Below are 22,884 nucleotides of genomic sequence, written 5' to 3' on the forward strand. Positions count from 1 at the left end.
ATGCAACTACAGGAGTTCCCGTCGTGGCGCAGTGGTTAACGAATCCGACTAGGAATCATTAGGTTGCGGGTTCAATCCCTTCCCTTGCTCAGTGGGTTAACGATCTGGCGTTGCCGTGAGCTTGGCGTTGCCGTGAGCTGTGGTGAAGGTTGCAGACGCGGCTCGGATCCCGCGTTGCTGTGGCTCTGGCGTAGGCTGGTGGCTACAGCTCCGATTGGACCCCTAGCCTGGGAGCCTCCATATGCCGCGGGAGTGGCCCAAGAAATAGCAAAAAAGACCAAAAAAAAAAAAAAAACTGTTGTGGCACAGCAGAAACGAATCCAACTAGGAACCATGAGGTTGCGGGTTTGATCCCTGGCCTTGCTCAGTAGGTTAAGGATCCTGCATTGCCTTGAGCTGTGGTGTAGATCACCGATGCAGCTCAGATCTGGCATTGCTGTGGCTTTGTCATAGGTTGGCGGCTGCAGCTCCGATTAGACCCCTAGCGTGGGAACCTCCATATGCCATGGGTGCAGCCCTAAAAAGACTGAAGAAAAAAAAAAAAGAATGCGACTGCAGTGGCTTGGGTTACGGTATTAGGTGTGGGACCAATCCCTGGCCTGATACAGTGGGTTAAAGGATCTGGCATTGCTGCAGCTGCGGCTTAGGTCATGGCTGTGGCTCAGATTCAGTCCATGGCCCAAGAACTTCCATATGCTTTAAGTGAGGCTGTAAAAGCAAAAGCAAAGACAAAATTCATATAGAAATCAGTTACATTTCCTCATGCTAACAATGAAATATCAGAAAGGGAATTACAAAAACAATACCTTTTAAAATTGCACCCCAGGAGTTCCTGTCACGGCTCAGCGGAAACTAATCTAATAACCATGAGAATGCAGGGTTGATCCCTGGCCTTGCTCAGTGGGTTAAGGATCCAGCGTTGCCATGAGCTGAGGTGTAGGTCACACACACAGCTTGGATCTGGCATTGCTGTGGCTGTGGTATAGGCCAGCAGCTACAGCTCCAATTTGACCCCTGGCCTGGGAACCTCCATATGCTGTGGGTGCAGCCCTAAAAAAATAAATAAATAAAATTGCACCTCAAAGGTAAAATACTTAGGAGTAAAACTGACCAAGTGTTAAAGATATATATGCTAAGTATAAAACATTAATAAAGGAAATAGAAGGTGATTTAAATAAACAGAAAGATATTCTATGCTCTTGGATTGGAAGAATTCATATTGTTAAAATTGCCATACCTACCCAAATCAATCTACAGCTTTAATGTAATCCCTGTGAAATTACCCATGACATTTTTCATAGAACTAGAACAAGTGATCCTAAGATGTATATGGAACCATAAAAGACCCAGAATTGCCAAAGCAATCCTGAAGAAAAAGAACAAAGCAGGAGGCGTAATCCTCCCAGACTTCGGACATCACCGTAAAGCTACAGTGATCAAAACAATGTGGTATTGGCACAGAAACAGACATATGGATCAATGAATGGAATAGAATAGAGAGCCCAGAAATAAACCCACACACCTGCAGTCAACTAATCTTTGACATAGGAAGCAAAAATACACCATTGGAAAAAAAGACAATCTCTTCAGCAAGTCGTGTTGGGAAAGTTGGAAAACTGCATGTAAATCAATGAAGTTAGAACACACCTCTTTACCATACACAAAAATAAACTCAAAATAGCTTAAAAACTTAAACATAGAGTTCCCTTGGGTTCGATCCCTGACCTCACTCAGTGGGTTAAGGATCCGGTGTTGCCATAAGCTGTGATGTAGGTCGAAGATGCAGGCTCGGAACTGGTGTTGCGGTGGCTCTGGCATAGGCCAGAAACTGTACCTCTGATTTGACCCCTAGCCTGGGAACTTCTGTATGCCATGGGCGGGTGCAGACCTAAAAAGACAAAAGAAAACAAAAAAACATAAGACTTGATTCCATAAAATTAGGAGAGGTCGTAGGCAAAACATTCTCTGACATAAATGCCACCAGTGTTTTCTTAGGTCAAGAAAGGCAATAGGAATAAAACCAAAAATAAACAAATAGGATCTAATAAAACTTAAAAGCTTTTGTGCAGCAAAGCAAATCGTAAGCAAAATGAAGAAACAACTTACAGAATGGGAGAAAATAATTTGCAATTGAAGCAATCACCAAGGGCTTAATTTTCAATATATACAAACAGCTCATGTAACTCAACAGTAACAACAAAAATGGACAGAAGACCTAAATAGACATTTCTCCAAAGGAGAAATACAGATGGGTAGTAGGCACATGAAAAGATGTTCAACATTACTAATTATTAGAGAAATGCAAACCAAAACTACAAGGTGATATGATGAAGTTTCCATCGTGGCTCAGCAGAAATGAATCTGAATAGTATCCGTGAGGACTCAGGTTTGATCCCTGGCCTTACTCAGTGGGATAAGGATTCACTGTTGCCGTGAGCTGTGCCGTAGATCACAGATGCATCTTGGATTCCTCGTTGCTATGGCTGTGATGTAGGCCAGCGGCTACAGCTCCAATTTGACCCCTAACCTGGGAACCTCCATATGCCACGGGTGTGGCCCTAAAAAGACAAAGGCAAAAGAAACAAAAAAAAACTACAAGGGGCTATCACCTCATACCTGTTTGAATGGCCATCATTAAAAAGTCTACAATAACAAATCCTGGAGAGAATATGGATAAAAGGGAAGCCGTCTACACTCTTGGTGGGAATGTGTGTTGGCATGATCACTAGGGAAAACAGTACAGAGGTTCCTCAGAAAACTAAGGATGGAGTTACCGTATAATCCAGCAGTCCCACTCCTGGACATATACCCAGACAAAATTATAGTTTAAACAGATGCAGGCACCCCTGTTTTCATAACAGCACTATTCACAATAGCCAAAACATGGAAACAACCTACATGTCCATTGATGAATGGATTCAGATAATATGGTACATGTATACAAGAGAATACTACTCCACCATGAACAAAAAAGAAACAGTGCCAGTTTGCAGCAACACAAATGCAACTACAGATTATCATGTTAAGTGATATGAGAAAGAGAAGGACAGATACCATTTGATAACATTTATATGTGGAATCTAAAATATGACATGAATGAATCTTGTAGAATCTAAAATATGACACAAATGAACCTATCTACAAAACAAAAACAGATTCACAGACAAGGAGAACTGATTTGTGGTTGCCAAATGGGAGGGGTTTCGTAGAGGGATCATTGGAGGTTGGAGTTAACAGATGTAATCTGTCATACACAGAGGAAATAAACAACAAGGTCCTACTGTGTAGCACAGAGGACTGTATTCAGTGTCCTCTGATAAGCCATCATGGAAAACGAAAAAAAGAGTATGTATATATTTGTAACTGAGTCACTTTGCTCTACAGCAGAAATTAATGCAAAGTTGTACATGGACTATATACTTCAATAAAAATAAATTTAAAAGAAGAAATGCTTGTTAGCTTTTAGTATTATTGATCTTGTGCCCATCCACTTTGCCGAACATGCTTATTAGCTGTGAAGGTTTATAGATCCTCTTTATTTCCTATGTAGATGTCTGCAAATAAGGACAGTTTTTTGAGGAATGGAGTTTTTTTTTCTGTTCTGTATACCTATGTTTTTCTAATTGTTGGCTAGAGCTTCTTATATGGTGATAGTGAGCATCCTTGTCTTATTCCTGACCTGAATGGGAGTTCTGAAATTTCATTATAAGTTTTGATAAGATACTGTTTTCAGTTTGAGGGACAAAATTTCTTTCTGTTCCTGTGTTCTTAGGCATTATGTATCATGAATAAGTATTGTATGCTGCTAAATTTTTTTGTGTATCTTTTGTAAAGTTTCAAATGATTGTTCTCTTTTAATTTTTTAGTATCTGAAACATTAATAGAATTTTTTTTTTTTTTTTTTTTTTTTTTTTTTTTGTCTTTTTGCTATTTCTTTGGGCCGCTCCCACGGCATACGGAGGTTCCCAGGCTAGGGGTTGAATCGGAGCTGTAGCCCTTGGCCTACACCAGAGCCACAGCAACTTGGGATCTGAGCCACGTCTGCAACCTACACCACAGCTCACAGCAACACCGGATCGTTAACCCACTGAGCAAGGGCAAGGACCGAACCTGCAACCTCATGGTTCCTAGTCGGATTCATTAACCACTGCACCAAGATGGAAACTCCAGAATTTCTGATATTGAATCATTCCTGTCTAAGATAAACCTTATTTGATCATGATGCAATTATTTTGTATAGTTCTAAATTCAAGTTTATTAATTTTTCTTCAATGTAGAAAGTGAGATTTGTTTATAATCTTTTCTCATACTCTCTGTCCAACTTTAGTATTAAGGCTATATTTTGCTCAAAAAGTGTTAGATCTTTTTTTTTTTTGTGGTCTCTGAATCAGTTTCTGTAAGGTTGGGATTGTATGTTTTATGTATGTTTGATAAAATTTGCCAGTCAAAACAGTCTGAACCTAGAGTCTCTCAAATGGAGTTGAGCAGGAAAGATTTTTGATTACTGAGTTTTTTTGATCTGTTTTGTTAATTACTTTTCTATGTATGTGTTTTATTAATGTAGTTATTGATAGTATCCATTTCTTTTTTTGATTTTTGATTTTATTTTTTTCTATATAATGATTTAAAATTTTTTTCCATTATAGCTGGTTTACAGTGTTTTGTCAATTTTCTGCTGTACAGCATGGTTACACATACATGTATACATTCTTTTTTCTCACGTCGTCATGCTCCATCATAAGTGACCAGACATAGTTCCCAGTTCTACACAGCAGGATCTCATTGCTAATCCATTAGTATCCATTTCTTTTTTAAATATTCTTTCTGGGTCTGTGCCCTTTGATGTAATTAGGACATAATTCAAGAAATGTTGGTATGGCAGAAGAGTTTGTAGGGGATAGGATCATTTGAAGGGAAAGAGGAGAATTGACCATTTTGGTTCCTATTATCTATGTTCCATCTGTAGACCGTCTGTTCCTGTTCAGTTCCAGTACTTTCTGCCAACGTACCCACCTTCAGCATACCCGCTGGCTGCTCACACCTACACCCCCATCACCAGCTCTGTGTCCACCATTCGACAATATCCAGGTATGAGCCCCACTGTGAAGATGACTTTTAGCATTTTAATTTTTGCAAGCAATGAGACAGAAATTGATCAGTGAGTATGTCTAGTATGTATTTAATTACTCCAGTTTCTATTTTCAAATTCCAATAAAGCTGAAATCTGAAGCTTTAAGGTTGCAAATCCCCATCTCTGCAATCTTTGAAAGGTTGTTACTTACTAGTGGTATTAGCATGATTCTTTTCCCACCCTGAAGATAATTATGTTAACAGTTTTTAATATAATCCTTTCAAGTGGTGGTACAGTTAAAATGAGTAAAGTGGAGTTCCCATTGTGACTCAGCAGAAACAAATCTTACTGGTATCCATGAAGACGCAGGTTCGATCCCTGGCCTCATTCAGTGGGTTAAGGATCCGATGTTGCCATGGCTGTGGTGTAGGTCGAAGATGTGGCCCAGATCTGATGTTGCTGTGGCTGTGCTGTAGGCCAGCAGCTGCAGCTCCAATTTGACCCTAGCCTGGGAACCTCCATATGCTGTGGGAGCAGCCCTAAAAAAAAAATTAAAAATATAAAAAAATAAGTAAAGCTTTATAGAGTATCTATTATTTTGTGGGATATTTGTTGTGGCTTTTTTTTTTTTTTTAAACCTTTTTTTGCTGCTCCATGGCATGTAGAGTTCCCAGCCCAGGGATCAGATCTGAGCCACAGTTGTGACCCAAGCTGCAGCTGCCGCAGTGCCAGATTCTTAGCCTACTGTGCCAGGCTGAGGATTGAACTTGTGTTCCAGCACTCCCAATACACTGCTGATCCTACTGTGCCACAGCAGAAACTTCTGTTGGATTTTTAATGTTAGTCCAATTATGCTCAACATTCATCATCCAGTCTTGTTTTTTAAAAAAATAGTTATTTTTGCCAATCCAGGATAAACAGTACTTAAAATTCACGGTTTATAGGATGTTTTCTTGTGGGACCCTTGGCTCACTTGGGGCTGAAAAAAAGCTGTTTCATGAAATTGTGACAGTTGCCCTTCTGCAGTACAGTCAAGGACTGCAGCCAGGGCCACATGTGGCCATTGAGCATTTGAAGGGGGAGGATGTGGCCCAAATAAAGAACTGAATTTTTTTTTTACTTCATTAAAATGAGAGAAATTTCAAATGTGTTCAGAACAACTTAGTGATAGGAAACTACTTTTTTCAAAATTGTAGATTTTACGGGATTGAGATACAAAATGAAATATTTCTAATAAAAATTTATCATGTGAATTGAGAAGCATTTTAAGAGTTAAATGTACCCTGAATTTTGAAGACATAATATGAAAAAAAGAATGTAAATTGTCTTACTAATAATTCTTACAGTGATTACATTTTGAAATGATAATTTAGGGGGTATATTGAGTTAAACAAGATATATTATTAGGAGTTCCCATAGTAGCTCAGCAGTTAATGAACCTGACTAGCATCCATGAGGACACGGGTTCCATCCCTGACCTCGTTCAGTGGGTTAAGGATCTGGCGTTGCCTTGAGCTGTGGTTTAGGTCACAGACACAATTCGGATCTGGCATCGCCGTGGCTGTGGCATAGGCCAGCAGCTGTAGCTCTGATTGGACCCCATCCTGGGAACCTCCATATGCCACGGGTGTGAAAAGATGTATCATTAACGTTAATTTGGCTTGCTTTTTACTTTATTAATATGGCTACTGAAAAATACAAAGTTACATGTATGACATATTTTCATTGGACAGTGCTAGTTGAAACCTTTCAAACACTAAGGTTTAAATAACTTTATTTTTATTTTTTATTTTTTTGGTCTTTTGTTTTTTTTAGGGCCGCACCCTGTGGCATGTGGAGATTCCCAGACTAGGGGTTGAATTGGAGCTACAGCTGCCAACCTACACCACAGCCACAGCAATGCCAGATTAGAGCCACATCTGCAACCTACACCACAGCTCACGGCAACACCGGATCTTTAACCCACTGAGCAAGGCCAGGAATTGAACCCACAACCTCATGGTTCCTAGTTGGATTCGTTTCCACTGCACCATGATGGCAACTCCCCATAAAGATTTCTTTACTAACAATCCTATAAGGTAAAATCATGTTTGATTGATTATTGCCAGAAGTACAATACAAAAACTATCATAGAAACATATCGACAGTTAGGAAGTAAATTTCATGCCTCTTTGTGTGTGTGTGTTGGCACTGCTGAAAATTCTTAAGTTTCTGTATCAGTAACAGCACTTGCCTTCAGCTTCCTTCATCTACTGCCTTAGCCAACTGATATTTCTGTAACAGTGCAGTCATTTTGCCTGCACCAGAGGAGGTGATTCATTACCAGTATGTGTTTCTGAATGCTAGTCAACTGAAAAGGGCATGCCAAGCTGCTGCAGACACTGTCACTTTGTATAAACATTTATTGTGAAAGTCCATCATAAGAGCACAGTCCGAAATGTTGGGGGTCCTGCCAGTCATCTCTTTCTCTTCATGATTCCTTTTTCAAGGGTCTTTTTTCACCACCACAGTAGCCCTGCTGGTTACTAACACAGTAAAGTGAATAGTACAATCAATACATTATTTCATCCAGTACCTATATACTGTCACTGGTGCAGATGAGAGCTAATATATTATTTCTCAGACATGTGAATCTATACATGGATGGACATAAATGAAAAAATGATTTAGTAATTAGCTTACACTGTACTGTTTTCCAGCATTATGGACCCATTAGCTTATTTTAAGGGAGATGTTTTTGAATCATGAAGAAATGGGAGGAGTTCCCTAGTGACTCAGTGGATTAAGAATCTGTCATTGTCACTGCTATGGCTCGGGTTCTATCCCTGGCCTGTGAATGTCTGTGTGCTGTGGCCACGGCCAAAAAATTTTAAAAATTAAAAACAAAAGAGAACAGGAAAATTTGTATATATTAGGCTCTGGTGTTGACAAATATGGAATTACTCTAATACATAGTTTACGATACATTAAACCAATTGTTTGTGGTCTCTAGTTGCTTATAAAAATGGAATCTTGGAGTTCCCATCATGGCTCAGTGGCTAACGAACCCAACTAGCATCCATGAGGACACGGGTTCCATCCCTGACCTCGTTCAGTGAGTTGAAGATCTGGCACTGCTGTGATCTGTAGCGTAGGTCACAGATGTAGCTCAGATCCCAAGTTGCTGTGGCTCTGGAGTAGTCTAACCGCTACAGTTTCAATTCGATCCCTAGCCTGGGAACCTCAATGTGCAGCCTTAAAACACCAAAAAAAAAAAAAAAAAAAGGAACCTTGTTGGTCTATTAATTATAAGTTAAATGGAGAGGTGAATATGTAGTTATGAAAGTAGGTACATAGTCTCTATCATTTGCAAGGAATTGATCCCTGTCTTTGTTCCTGAAACTTCGCTTGTTTCAGAGATGTTTTCCACTTCATTTTTTCACTCATGCATTTATTGATTCCACAAATACTTATTGAAACTCTACTGTATGCAAGGTCCTATGCTAGGCTTTATTTATTTATTTGGTCACACCCACAGCATGGGGAAGTTCCTGGGCCAGGAATCAAACCTGCGCCACAGCAGTGACCAGAGCCACAAAAGTGACAAGGCAGGATCCTTAACCCACTGAGCCACCAGCAAACTGTTAGGCTTTATTTTTACAGTTGACTTTTAAACAGATGTCACTTTCAACAAGCCTAGCATCTAGTAGGGAGATAAGATGTGAAGAGATACTGTAGTGTGTGCCAAATCCCAAGAGAGGGGCTTGAGCAAAGCTGTGTGTATTCTGAGCTGAGGGTTATTTCCATTTGACTCCTCAAGTAGGGTTGTAGGGTTGGAGGTCAGGAATTATTTCCTAAATGAAGTGACGTTTGGAAAGCAAGTCTCAGAATGGACAGTCCAGAGCCATGATAGGACTAGATAAAAACACATTTCTGTCTGTAAATGAAGTATTAGCATAGAATATGTGCTTGAAAAAGAGTGGTTTGATTTTGGTAGGAGTGTAGTGTGAGTGAGAATGCAAAGCATGGAATAAGAATGAATCTTAAAAAGGCCTAGAGTAGTGACTAGACTGCAGGTTCTGCAACAGACGCATAACCAAAAACTGTTATTGAAATAACAAAGATACGCTTCTCAGGAAGAAACATTTCCAGTAATGCTCTGGAAATTGTCTATGTATGTATTTTACAAGGGAAGAATTGCAATACAGCAGTGACTATAAATTTACATGTACTATTCACTATACTTTTCTTATTCATGATAATTTTTATCTCTGTGGTTTATAAAACTTTTTCAAAAGTTAGATCTTTTTTAAAAATGGAGTTATCAGAGTTCTCTTCATGGCTCAGTAGTTAACGAATCCAACTGGGAACCCTGAGGTTGCGGTTCGACCCCTGGCCTCGCTCAGTGGGTTAAGGATCCGGTGTTGCTGTGAGCTGTGGTGTAGGTTGCAGATGCAGCTTGGATGCTGTATTGCTGTGGCTCTGGCATAGGCCGGCAGCTACAGCTCTGATTAAACCCCTAGCCTGGGAACCTCCAAATGCTGCAGGAGCAGCCCTAGAAAATGCAAAAAGACAAAGAAAATGAAAATTTAAAAAATTAAAAATTGAGTTATAATTGACATATATTAGTGTCCCATGTACAACGTGATTGAATGTTTATATGTATTGCAAGTCTAGTTAGCATCTGTCACCATAGTTATAGATTGTTTTTTTCTTGTGATGAGAACTACTCTCTCAGCAACTTTTAAATATGAAATATAGAAATTCCCATCGTGGCTCAATGGAGACTAATTTGACTAGCATCCATGAGGACGCAGGTTCAATCCCTGGCCTCGCTCAGCAGGTTAAGGATCCAGCATTGCAGTGAGCTATGGTGTAGGTCACAGACACTGCTCGGATCCCTCTGTGGCTGTGGCTGTGGCATAGGCCAATGGCTGCAGCTCCTATTTGACCCTTAGCCTGGGAACCTCCGTATGCTGCAGGTGTGCCCTAAAAAGACAAAAAAAATATTAAAAATACAGTATTAACTGTTGTCGCCATGTTGTACATTGTATCGCCATGACTTCTTTATCGTACAACTGGAAATTTGTACCTTTTGACCCCCATCACCTGTTTTGCCCACCCTCTACCGCTGCCTCTGGCACCCACCAATTTGTTCTCTGCATCTAACAGCTCAGTATGTTTTTGTTCTCTGCTTTTTAGATTCCATGTATAAGTGAGATCATACAGAATTTGTCATTCTTTGTGCGACTTACTTCACTATGTGTGATATTCTTTAGACCCATCCATGTTGTCACGAATGGCAAGATTTCAGGGTTTTTTTTTTAATGATTAACATACCATTGTGTGTGTATGTATGTGGATATATATATGTGTATACACATGCACACACACATACACATACCCTGTCTTCTTAATCCATTCATCCATTGGTGGACAGATTATTTCCATATCATGGCTGTTGTAAATAGTGTTGCAATAAACTTGGGAATACATATATCTTTTTCTGGATTGTTTTGATGACTGAGAAGAAAAGTCTTTTGTTTTCTTTACACAAATGGTGAGAAATCATTTTTGTTGCTTCCTGGGAATGTTTTTGTTTTCAGTTTTGCTGTTGTTGTGTTTGCTTTTAATATACACTGTAGGTGATATGTTTGCCTGATAGAAAAAAAGGAAAGCTGATTGTTCTCTGTCTTCAGTGGATATTATGGAACTTAAAATTCATAACTCCTGGGAGTTCCCATCGTGGCTCAGTGGAAACGATTCTGACTAGTATCCATGAGGATGCAGGTTCGATCCCTGGCCTTACTCAGTGATCTGGGGATCTAGTGTTGCCATGAGCTGTGGTGTAGGTCACAGACGCAGCTTGGATCCCATGTGGCTGTGGTGTAGGCTGGTATCTGCAGCTCCCACTCGACCCCTCATCTGGGAACCTCCATATGCCTTGGGTGCAGCCCTAAAAAGCAAAAACAGAAAAAAAACTACCGTATAAGGTAGGAGTTCAGAAATACCTGTGATAGTGGTTTTGTTAATAAAGCAGATTCTTAACCTAGAGGCATTGATGTAGCTCAGAAGTTTTACATTATTTGCATAGTTGCCTGCTCACATTTGGCATTTAATAAATGATTGCTTTTTTCTCATTTTAATGCTATTTCTAGTAATCTGCAGAGAGATCATATCAAATTGGTAGAAAGTAAGAAGAAAAAAAATCCTCGATATATAGAATTTTATTTAATCCCCTCTTTAGGAAAAAAAAAAAAAAACTAAGGGTTTAGATCTTAAACAGTAGAAAAATTCTGTTTTGATTTGAATGTTTTTCTCCTTGTATGGACTGTGTCTAATCAGATCTAACATTTTTGTCACTTTTTGCATCATTTTCAGTTTCAGCTCAGGCTCCCAACTCTGCCATCACAGCTCAGACTGGAGTTGGGGTGGCGTCCACAGTCCACCTGAACCCCATGCAGTTGATGACAGTGGATGCTTCTCATGCTCGACACATCCAAGGGATCCAGCCAGCCCCCATCAGTACACAGGGTATCCAACCAGCCCCCATCGGGACCCCAGGGATCCAGCCAGCCCCCATTGGCACACAGGGAATTCACCCCGCAACCCCAATCAGCACACAAGGACTTCAGCCTGCGCCAATAGGTACCCAGCAGCCCCAGCCTGAAGGAAAGACTTCAGGTAATTTTAATTTTTTCCGTGGATGGTGTGGAGGAAAAAGATAAAGGGATTTAAATCATGGTTCTGCCACTTGCTAGCTTTGTAGTCTCAGTTACCCTCCTGAGAAGCCATGTACATAAACAGCCTAGTATGCTTCTTTGTGTGGGCGGGAGCATTCTAAAAGAGCTTTTAGTTGAGAGAACACATTCACCTTATGGAGTAGTGTTTTCATTCTGTTTTAAGATCTTCTTTGAAGTTGTGTGTAACGCTGTGAAGTTGGAATGTTAATACCATTATTAGGGACTGAGAGGCAGTGGTATTGTACAAAAAGAAAAAGCTGTAGAAGAATGTCTTAAAGTGTATGTGTACTTTATGTGTCTTAAAGTAGTTAACAATTGTAGAGGAAGGAAAAATGGCCGTGGATCCTGTGTCATTAGACTTTGTCACCTCTTCCACTTTGCCATCTGCTTTCAGCAGGTGAACATTGTGCTTTATCCCTCATCTTCTTGAAATCGGACAGCCATAACATGGGTACCTTTTTTTAGGGCCACACCTTTGGCATATGGAGGTTCCCAGGCTAGGCATATAATCGGAGCTACAGTCATCGGCCTTTGCCACAGTCACAGCAACACCAGGTCCGAGCTGCGTCTGCAACCTACACTGCAACTCACGGCAACACCAGATCCTTAACTCACTGAACTAGGCCAGGGATTGAACCTGCAACCTCTTAGTTCCTAGTCAGATTCGTTTCTGCTGCACCACGATGGGAACTCATGGTGGTCGAATCATTGTCTTTTTTCTTATGTGACGTGTTAGTAACATTCCTCCCATTTCCTTCTCTTCATTGTTCCTCCCCTTCCATGTCCTCTAGCAGTGGTGTTGGCAGATGGAGCCACAATTGTAGCCAACCCCATTAGCAATCCATTCAGCGCTGCTCCAGCAGCAACAACTGTGGTACAGACTCATAGCCAGAGTGCAAGCACCAACGCTCCAGCCCAGGGCTCATCCCCACGGCCAAGTATACTCCGGAAGAAACCTGCCACTGATGGGTGAGTAGACCCAGGAGTACCAAATGGTACCTCTGGTTCTGGATATAATGGGTAGAAACGACAGGCACCAGTCCAGTGTTGGTGGCAAAATAAATTTCCGCCAAAATGGCTGGAATGCAGCATTATTCCTAGGCCCTTGCCAAGCTCAGACTATAGGATGGTAAGAATCCAGGATTCACTTGGTGTCAGTTGGTAAGCATCTCTTGTAGATTACTTTAGGAATTCTCTCTGGTTCTGAGACTTTAATATCAGAAGCCCTAAAGTAGCTTGTTAAGGAACGCTTCAGGCTTGTCTAGGTAGACACAGTGTGGAATGTGTCTAGTTGTGTAGTTTTCCTAGTTGTCCTAAATGAATTATTGCTCAGGGCACACAATTTCCCCAGTGTGGTAAGGGTCATATATAATGGCTGATAGTGTTCTGTGTTGTCCCATAAGCTTCTGAGTTGCCAGGCCATAGGCGGGAAGGTATGTGCTTTCCTATGAAACAGACTATAGAGTTTCTTTCAACTCTAAGTCAGTCCATGACACCATGACCTTATCAATGAAAACCCAAGGCAGAGCTTGTAGTTAAGATGGCAGATTGAACACACCCGTCCTCTCAAAACCCTACAGAACTTCTTCTCAAAATACTACAGAACTTTTAGTAAGTTTAAGTCTAAACTGTATTTAACTGTTTTAGCTTTTTAAAAAAAGGGGTATAAACACACAAGGATGGGAATAGAAGACCACAACAGCAACTAGACTTTGAAGCTGGGAAACAGGCACTTGATCACCCACTCCCTTAGCTCTGAGCAAGTTGAACATTAAATCTGCAGAAAAAAAAAGCTAAGAACCATCCTGATTTAAATTGTAAATTTTCAAAAGGACCAAGAACAGGAAGAACTGGAGGTAAGAGGAGGCTGGGCTGAAGTCTGTCTGAGAAGTGGTGAGAACTCTGCCTCTTCTTCCCTACCCACACTGTGGGGTGCACTGCCCCTCCGCCCCAGCCCAGTGAACTCTGCACATGGTCCACTGGGGTCAGCCAGCACAATGCATGACCAGGATTATACCAGATGTTAGGTGGCCAAGCGTATCCCAGTCCACTTCTCCCTTATGGCTGAAACAGCCCTGGCAGTTGAACTTAAATCTGTTGACAGAAAGTGGGAGGAGAACTCTAATCTCCTTCAAGGGTCCAAGGATAAGTTAGGCACATGGTTTTGATGAAAAGAATGAAGATATCCCTGGAAGTGATGCTGGCAAAAACTTCCTATTAAGGAACTCTTGGAGATAATTTACAATATTGTAAAGACAAAGGGTAAAATGTCAGGAGCAGATCCAAACTGAGAAAGGAGTACAATTTACCAGAGCACAGAAGTTGCTCTGTACCAGAAGTTATGCAGTGTGAACAAGGCAAGCACTGTTCCAATCACACTCGTCCCTTGGTACCCACCCTCCAGCAGATACCAAAAATCCATGGACCCCAAAACCTGTGGAAGCTCAGATATAGAACCCTTGAAGTTCCCTGGTACCTAGCAGTTAAGGATTCGGCCTTGTTACTTCTTCGGCTCGGGTTCAATTCCTGGTCTGGAAACTTTTGCACGCTGCAGGTGCAGGCAAAAAAAAAAAAAAAAAAGATGTGGAATACGTGGATACAGTACTCCTGATCAGCTTTTAGAAAGAAATAAAATACTTTAATTCTCAGCGTACTAGGTAAATTTTAGTTTTAGGTCTAAAGATAGGACCACTGGGGGCTTAAGGATGGGGAGCAAATCACCCTTACAGTAGACACAATTCAGAGCTTCCAGCCAGCTTCAGTCTTTGCTCCTCATCATGAGCAGGCAGCCAAGCATATCACATATCCGAGGGGGCTTTGGCCAGTGCAAGATAGATCTGTACAATCTGGAAGATGCAGAGGCTAGCCGAGAAGAATAAAACCAAAAACAAGAACACATGAACAAGACAGATACTGTCAATTCCATCTTCAGAGGACAAAAGCAAAACTGCATCCTTGAAATAGGAAGGCAGTCCTTCATAAAAGGAACATTTGGAGATCAAGAGTACATCCTGAAGTGTGATAGCAGAAATCAAAAACTCAGTGGAGTAACTGAAAGGTAAAATTGAAATCTCTCAAAAGTAGATCAAAAAAATAAGCAGAAAATAGGAGAGAAAAGACCAAAAAAGAAAAAGAAAAAAAAAAAATTAAAGAACTAGTTCATGAGATCCTATTTCCAGATACCGGGCTTTCAGCAAGACAGTTCAGAGAAAAGCTGGGGTGGGGGGGCGGTCACTTAAAAATAATTCATAGAGGGGAGTTCCCGTCATGGCAGAGCAGAAACAAATCTGAGTAGGAACCATGAGGTTGTGGGTTTGATCCCTGGCCTCGTTCAGTGGGTTAAGGATCTGGCATGGCCGTGAGCTATGGTGTAGGTCACAGACGAAGCTCAGATCTGGCGATGCTCTGGCTATGGTGTGAGCCAGTGGCTACAGCTGCAATTTGACTCCTAGCCTGGGAACTTCCATATGCCAAGGGTGTGGCCCTAAAAAAAACAAAAACAAAAAAAATTTAAAAAAGTAATTCATAGAAAGTTACCAAAACTCAAGGGTAGGAGTTTCCTGATTTCACAAACCATGAAATGCTCAGCACAGTAGACGAAGTGGACACAAACATCACCAAGAGAAAATACTTTAGAATTTCACAGCACTTTACACAAAAAGATCTGTCCTCTTCCCACACTTGGTCACCTCCAGAGGCCCTTCTGCTGCTGTGCCTTCTGTGATTGCCTGTTGTCATCTGAGTCCTCTGAAACCTGACCTCTTCTCCAAGTATGGCTTTTTGCTTTAATTCTAACTGGGCTCTTTCTCTTTTTCCCCAGGGTGGTGGCTGTCTCTCCCCCCACCCCACCCCCATCCCTTCCTGTCACTGGGCCTGGGGCTGGGTAGATCATTGCCACTTTCAGGCCATTCCTTCTCAAAAGCAGATGTTCTTTCTCATCTGTGTTTATAGTTCATAAAATCTGCAATTGAAAAAGCAGTTTCGCATAACCAGGTTAATCCAGACATGCTGAAAAGTTTTCCAGTTACTGAATCAAATACCAGTTTTTATATATTTATTTGTTTATTTATTTGCTTTTTAGGGCCACACCTGCGGCATAGGATGTTCAGCTAGGGGTCAAATCGGGGCTGTAGCTGCCGGCCTACACCACAGCCACAGCAATGCCAGATCCAAGCTGCATCTACGACCTTCACCACCACTTACAGCAGCGCTGGATCCTTAACCCACTGAATGAGGCCAGGGATCAAACCTGCATCCTCATGGATGCTAGTCAGATTCGTTTCCGCTGAGCCATGATGGGAACTCCAAATACCAGTGTTTAAATTCAAGTTAATTTAAATGCAATATTGTTAAATATTGCTCATCACTTGCACTTACCAGCTTTCAGGTGCTTCATGGTACCATATGGCTGGTGGTTACCTTCCAGGACAGGGAGGCTCTTGGGGCTTGATCAGATTCAGGTTTCATTTGGGGGCTGCGTTTGTCCTTAGAAAGTACCTAGGGTCTGGCTGTCACACTGTCTTTAATTTGAATGTTTTTTTTGGTTTTTTTTTTTTTTTTGGTTTTTTTTTTTGTCTTTTTGCTATTTCTTTGGGCCGCTCCTGCGGCATATGGAGGTTCCCAGGCTAGGGGTCGAATCGGAGCTGTAGCCGCCAGCCTACGCCAGAGCCACAGCAATGCAGGATCCGAGCCGCGTCTGTGACCTACACCACAGCTCACGGCAACACTGGATCGTTAACCCACTGAGCAAGGGCAGAGACTGAACCCGCAACCTCATGGTTCCTAGTCAGATTCGTTAACCACTGCGCCACGACGGGAACTCCTTTAATTTGAATGTTAACAAATGTTTTCTCAGCTCTGGCCTCCCAGTTGCTGGAATGCCCTCCCGCCTCTGCCCTCCCTCAGCAGTGCACACTCATTAGCGCTAGCAACTTCATCTGTGCTCCATATTCCATAGCCTGCCCCTCTTCCCACTCCAGCAAGACCCACCTGGGAGCCTTCAGACTGCTGGTCAATCTCACGCTTTGACTTGTCCTCACTGCCTTTCCTGGGTCAGACTCTATGGTCTGTTGCAGTCATTTCCTTGCATACAGCCTCGGCTCCTCACACTGTCAAACCAGGGTTAAGTCCAACTCATTTGTGTCATGCTTCTTGCATCTTTGCAGAAGACTGAGGCAGGGAGCACCACGTCGACTGACACTGAGACCTCACAGCAGACCAGTAGAGTATGCTTTCGCAGACCAGCCTTCTAGATACTGTGACCTCTGCTCCCCCCCAGGTGTCCACACCTCCTCCCCCACACTCACTTGTAGTTCATGAACAGAAACAACCAAAAGAGAACTTCACAAACTTTTTGTCATCTCTTACCTGTCAGCCCATCCCCTACTCCGCCTCCATCTCTCAGTACAAGTGAGCACTCAGGACGTCTCACTAAAGCTCCTGGTTGCAGCCCTTCTCACCTGCTTGAGAGCAGTGCTCCAGCTCTCCTCCCTCTCTTCTTCTTTATCAGTTTCTTGCTAGTGGATCATTCACATAAAAATTATAAACTCGCTGCCATTTCTTCCGTCTTAAAAAAAAAAAATCCTATTGAGCCACTTTGTTCCACTATCTACCCCACGTTTTTTTTGTCGGGCCTATTTAAAAAGAAAATAAAGGAGTTGTCTCTATTTGCTGGTTCCTCTTCTTCCAGCCCCTTTTTTTCAACATTTTCACTGCACAGACAATGTTTGTACAGTGTAAAGAGTTAGCACAAGACAAACACAACATACAACCACTGTATAGGTCAAGAAACAACATTACCAGCACCTTCTCCCAAAGGTGACTAGCCAGTTTGCTTTTTACCTTACCAAATTGTTTTGCCTCTTTTTGAGCTCCCATAGAATCCTGTGTTATACATTTTTTGTGTTAAGTCTGTCTTTCACGTGGTTTGGGGAGATTCATCCACATTACTGCATGCGATTGTAACTATTATATTATTATATAAAATGCCCTTGTATAAGAATACCATAGTTCATCCTTAGGTACTTGGTTTTTTTCCATTTTCGGTCCATCATGTTGTTTTGATGCATCGGTAAACACATTGCTGTTATGTACCTTGGAGGGGGTTTGCTAGGCTCTTGGCTGTGCTCATGTTCAGCTCCAGCAGAAAATGCCAGCAATCTGTCCGGGATTTTATAACCATTTACAGTTGCCAGCAGTGGGGTCGCTGCCTTTGTCAACATTTGTTAATCAGCACTCTTTTTAAATTTGGTCATTCTGTGGGTTCATAGTGACGTATCTCATTACGGGTTTTGGGGGGGGATTATTTTAGGGGGCTGGGGTAGAATTGGTCTTGCTTATTTAATTTTATTGTGGGAAATTTAAACATAATACAAATTTGAGCATATGAATTTATATCCATTGTCCAAGTTCAATTATTAATTTATTAACTCATGTTTTATCTGATGCCCATCTGCCCCCTTCCACCAAATTATTTTGACGCAAATCCCAGGGAACACATCACTTCATTTGTATGCATTTCAGTATGTGTTTATTGAGAGAGAAATTTTTTTTTAAAGTACTAACCCTTTAATGTTTTCCTTCTGCTCACGTTGGGTTTTCTCTGTTCTCTCTCTAGTTGCTTTAGGTGTAAAGTTAGGTTTTCTTGTTTCCTGAGGTAGGCTTATATTGCTATAAACTTTGCTGTTAGAACTGCTTTTGCTGCATCCAATAGGTTTTGGATTGTTACGTCTTTGTTGTCATTTGGTTCTAAGTATTTTTTAATTTCCTCTTTGATTTCTTCAGTGATCCATTGGTTGTAACATGTTCAGTCTCCACATGTTTGTGTTTTTTACAGTATTTTTCTTGTGCTTGATTTCCAGTTGTATAGCATTGTGGTTGGAAAAGATGCTTGATATGATTTCAGTTTTCTTAAATTCACTAAGGCTTGATTTGTGGCCCAGCATGTGATCTATCCTAGGGAATGTTCTATGTGCACTTAAGAAGAATGTGTATTCTGCTGCTTTTGGATGGAATGTTCAATAAATATCTTTTAAGTCCATCTGGTCTAATGCATCACTTAAGGCCTGTGTTTCCTTATTAATTTTCTTCTGGATGATCTGTTCATTGCTGTAAGTGGGGTGTTAAAGTCCCCCCACTGTTGTGTTATTGTCAATTTCTCATTTTAAGGTTGTAATAGCAGTTGCCATATACAGTAAAGTGATTATTTTAAGGTCTGTTTTGTCTGATATGAGTATTGCTCCTCCAGCTTTCTTTTGATTTCCATTTGCATGAAATATTTTCTTCCATCCTCTCACTTTCAATTTGTATGTGTCCCTAGAACTGAAGTTGTCTCTTGAAGACAGCATATATACAGGTCTTGCTTTTGTATCCATTCAGCCAGTCTATGTCTTTGGTTGGGGCATTTTGTCCATTTACATTTAAGGTAGTTATTGATATGTACGTTCTCATTACCATTTTATTAATTGTTTTGGATTTGGATTCGTTGGTCTTTTTTCTTCCCTTCTCTTGTTCTCTTCTCTTTTGCTTTGATGACTATTTTTAGTTTTGTATTTGAGTTGCTTTTTCTTATTAATATGTATGTCTATTGTAGATTTTTGGTTTGCAGTTACCCCAGAGTTTTGCTATAGTAGCATGTGTATACACACACACACACACACACAAGATTGTTTTAAGTTGTTGGTCTCTTAATTACAAGTGCATCTCCAGTATCCTGCATTTGTATCCTCCTCTTCTCATGATTTCTGGTTTTGGTAGCATATTTGTGTATGGATGACTTCCTACCTTTACTGTATTTATGCCTTTACTGGTGAGCCTTGTCATTTGTAATATTTTTATTTCTAGGTGTGACCTTTTCTTTTCCACCTAGAGAAGTTCCTTTAGTATTTGTTGTAGAGCTAGCTTAATGGTGCTGAATTCTCTTAGCTTTCACTTTCTGTGAAGCTTTTGACTTCTCCTTCAAATCTGAATAAGAGCCTTGCTGGGTGGATTATTCTTGGTTGTAGTTTTTTCCTTTCATCACTTGAAGTATATCATGCCACTCCCTTCTGGCCTGCAGAGTTTCTGCTGAAAAATCTGCCTATAGCCTTATCAGGGTTTTCTTGTATGTTATTTGTTTCTTTTCCCTAGCTGCTTTCAATATTTTCTGTCCTTAATTTTGGTCAGTTTGATTAATATGTGTCTCAGGGTGTTCCTCCTTGAGCTTATTTTATATGGTACTCATTGTGCTTCTTGGATATGAGTGAGTGATTCATTTCCCATGTTAGGGAAGTTTTCAGCTATTATCTCTTCTAATATTTCCTCTGCCCTTTCTCTCTCTTCTCCTTCTGGCACCCCTATAATATGGATGTTTGTGCATTTAGCATTGCCCCAGAGTTCTCTTAGATTGCCTTCATTTCTTTTCAATCTTTTTTCTCTTTTCTCTTCCATGTCAGCTATTTCCACTACTCTGTCTTCCAACTTGCTTCCTTGTTTTTCTTTCTCCTGTATTTTGCTGTCAGTTGCTTCTAGTGAATTTTTTATTTCAGTTACTGTATTTTGCACCTCAGCTTGCTTAGTCCTTTAAATCTATTTCTTTGCTAAATGTTTCTTGTAATTTATCAGTTTTTGCCTTTGGTTTATTTCCAAGGTCTCGAATCATCTTTGCTGTGATTAGTCTAAATTCTTTTTCATGAAGGTTAGTAATCTCCAGATCACTTAGCTGTTTTTCTGTGGGTTTTTTTTCTTATTCCTTTATCTGAGTCCTAATTCTCTGCCTTTTCATTTTGTATAGATTTTTGGTGTGGTCTCCTTTTTGCAGACAATAGAGTTGTAGCCTCTTTTGCTTCTGATGTCTGCCCACCCCCACCCCACCCCCTGACCCACCTTGAGGCTAAAGTTGGTACAGGGTCTTGCTGTAGGCTTCCTGACAGGAGGGACTGGTGCCTCGACTGATAGGTGGAGCTGATTCTTATCCCTCTGGTCTTTGCTCTTGGTGAGAGTAGAAGCAGCTGTGTGTCTGGGGGGGTCCTTAGGGCAGCTGATGCGGGGGGCTGTGTTCCCACCCAGTTTTTTGTTTGGCCTGGGGCTTCTCAGCCCTGGTGGGTGGGGCCAGATTCTTTCAGAATGGCCACATCCAGAGGAGTTCATGCTGATAATTATTCTGAGACCTTTGTTTCCAATGTCCTTCCCTCACAGTGAGTCACAGTCACCCCCTGTTTTCCCAGGAGATCCTCCAAGAAGTGCAGGCAGGTCTGACCCAGATGCCTTTGGAGTCACTGCTTTGCCCTGGGACCCAGTGCACATGAAAGCCTATGTGCGCTTTTCAAGAGTAGAGTCCCCCTGTCCCATGGAGCTCCTGTGCACAAGCCCTATTGGCCCTCAAAGCCAAACGCTCTAGTGGCTCCTCCTCCCAATGCCTGATCCCCAGGCCTGGTAACCTGACATGGCACTCAGAAATGTCACCCCCATGGGTGAGTCTCTGGGATATAGTTACTTTCCAGTTTGTGGACCCCCCAATCCTGGTGTTGCTTATAGCCCTTCCTACCGTCTTAATGTGGCCTCTTCTTTATCCTCTGGAGTAGGATATCTTTTCTGATAGTTTGCAGTCTATTTGGTTGAAGGTTGTTCAGCAGTTGGTTTTACTTTTGTTGCTTTTATGAGAGATAGTGAGCTCCAGTCCTTCCACTCCACCATTTAATCCCATCTCCCCGTCTCCTTTCTGCCATAAGGATACCAGTCATTGGATTAGGGCCACTCTGTGTCTAGAGTAATCTGTTTATAGGGGGCCACATTCATGGCATGTGGAAGTTCCCAGGCCAGGGATCGGACCCATGCCACAGCCACTGCAGTGACAACACCAGATCCTTAACCCACTGTGCCACAAGAGGACTTCTAGAATGATCTTATCTCAAGATCTTTAATTAAATTTGCAAAGTCTTATCTCTTTTACGTTGGTAAGTATGAGGGATAGGATCCAAATGTGTCATTTTAGGAAACGCAACTCAACCCACCACCCCCATTGTCTAGTTTCACTTGTTATTCTCTCCTCATTTTCTCTAAGTTGTTACTTGAATCTAAAGGCTTGGTTCGATTTACTTTATTTTTTCCCTTTTGGCAAGACTTTTAGTAGTCTTTTACCAGGAGGAATATGATGTCTGGTGGTCACCCTTTTGGAGATGTTGGCTATCCTGATGATCAGGGTCTGGACCCATGAGGAAGTTCCCTGGTCGTCTGGCAGTTAAGACTCAGCACTCTCACCACTGTGGCCTGGGTTCAGACCCTGGTGTCGGAATGGAGACTCCCATATCAAGCTGCCGCAGGCAAAAAACAGTACATGTGTGTATTTGGACCCGTGAATGATTAGACATTGCAAAATGGTGTATTCTGGCTGTAGCCATTTTCTCTCAAACCAGCTCTCTTTTAGCATTTGCTTCCACAGCTCTGATATTTCAGGATCACTGGTGACTTCCACATTGCTAAGCCCCAGTAGTTAGTTATCAGTCTGAGCCACACATGGCCTCTCTCCTGAGTGCCAGTTGCTCACCAGCTACTTTGATCAACTTTTTTCACTTGGCTTCCAGGTACTTGCTCAGGTCAATGTAAGTACATAGATGTAATAATGACTATAAATCTAAATGGACTTGAATATTAATGTTAAGTAGAAAGGAGCTGTGGTAGAAGAAGGAGCAGGTAAGAGTCACAATAGTTGCTTCCTAAAAAGAGATGGGCAGGAAGCGGGGAAGGGTGGCAAAAGGATCTGCTGTATTTTGTTAAAAGCTTTTTAGTACTGTTTGGCTTTTTAAGTAATATGCCTTTATTACTTTGATAAGATTTTTAAGTAACTCGCAAGGTAGTGCTTTAATTTTGCCATAGGTACACTTAACACATGTGTAGTTCTTATCCTTTAATGCCCTCAGACTGTTGTATTCTGGGTTTGTCTCTTGTCTCTTTCAGAATGGCAGTTCGGAAAACCCTTATTCCTCCTCAGCCTCCTGAAGTGGCGAGTCCTCGAGTGGAGAGTTCTATGCGGAGTACGTCTGGGTCACCTAGGCCTGCAGGGTGAGCACATAACTGGAGACAGGAAAGTCTGATCCATGTGACACATTTCACATA

The 22,884-nt window shown here is 41.4% G+C and overlaps 1 protein-coding gene across 11 annotated transcripts in view; it reads left to right on the forward strand.

The window, feature by feature from the left end:
- The window catches only part of SAP130 (Sin3A associated protein 130), a 96,413-nt gene that overhangs the window by 36,369 nt on the left and 37,160 nt on the right, over nucleotides 1–22,884 (forward strand). For 7 of the 11 annotated variants that reach the window (XM_021076320.1, XM_021076323.1, XM_021076321.1 and 4 more), the window contains 4 exons: nucleotides 4,967–5,088; nucleotides 11,432–11,734; nucleotides 12,585–12,762; nucleotides 22,726–22,830. In XM_021076320.1, coding sequence (XP_020931979.1) covers nucleotides 4,967–5,088; nucleotides 11,432–11,734; nucleotides 12,585–12,762; nucleotides 22,726–22,830 — 708 coding nt within the window. The remainder of the gene's footprint in view (nucleotides 1–4,966; nucleotides 5,089–11,431; nucleotides 11,735–12,584; nucleotides 12,763–22,725; nucleotides 22,831–22,884) is intronic. The other 4 variants (XM_021076322.1, XM_021076325.1, XM_021076327.1 and 1 more) reach the window with 1 other exon arrangement.

Source organism: Sus scrofa, chromosome 15 (assembly GCF_000003025.6).
Source record: "Sus scrofa isolate TJ Tabasco breed Duroc chromosome 15, Sscrofa11.1, whole genome shotgun sequence".
Classification (NCBI taxonomy): Eukaryota; Metazoa; Chordata; class Mammalia; order Artiodactyla; family Suidae; genus Sus; species Sus scrofa.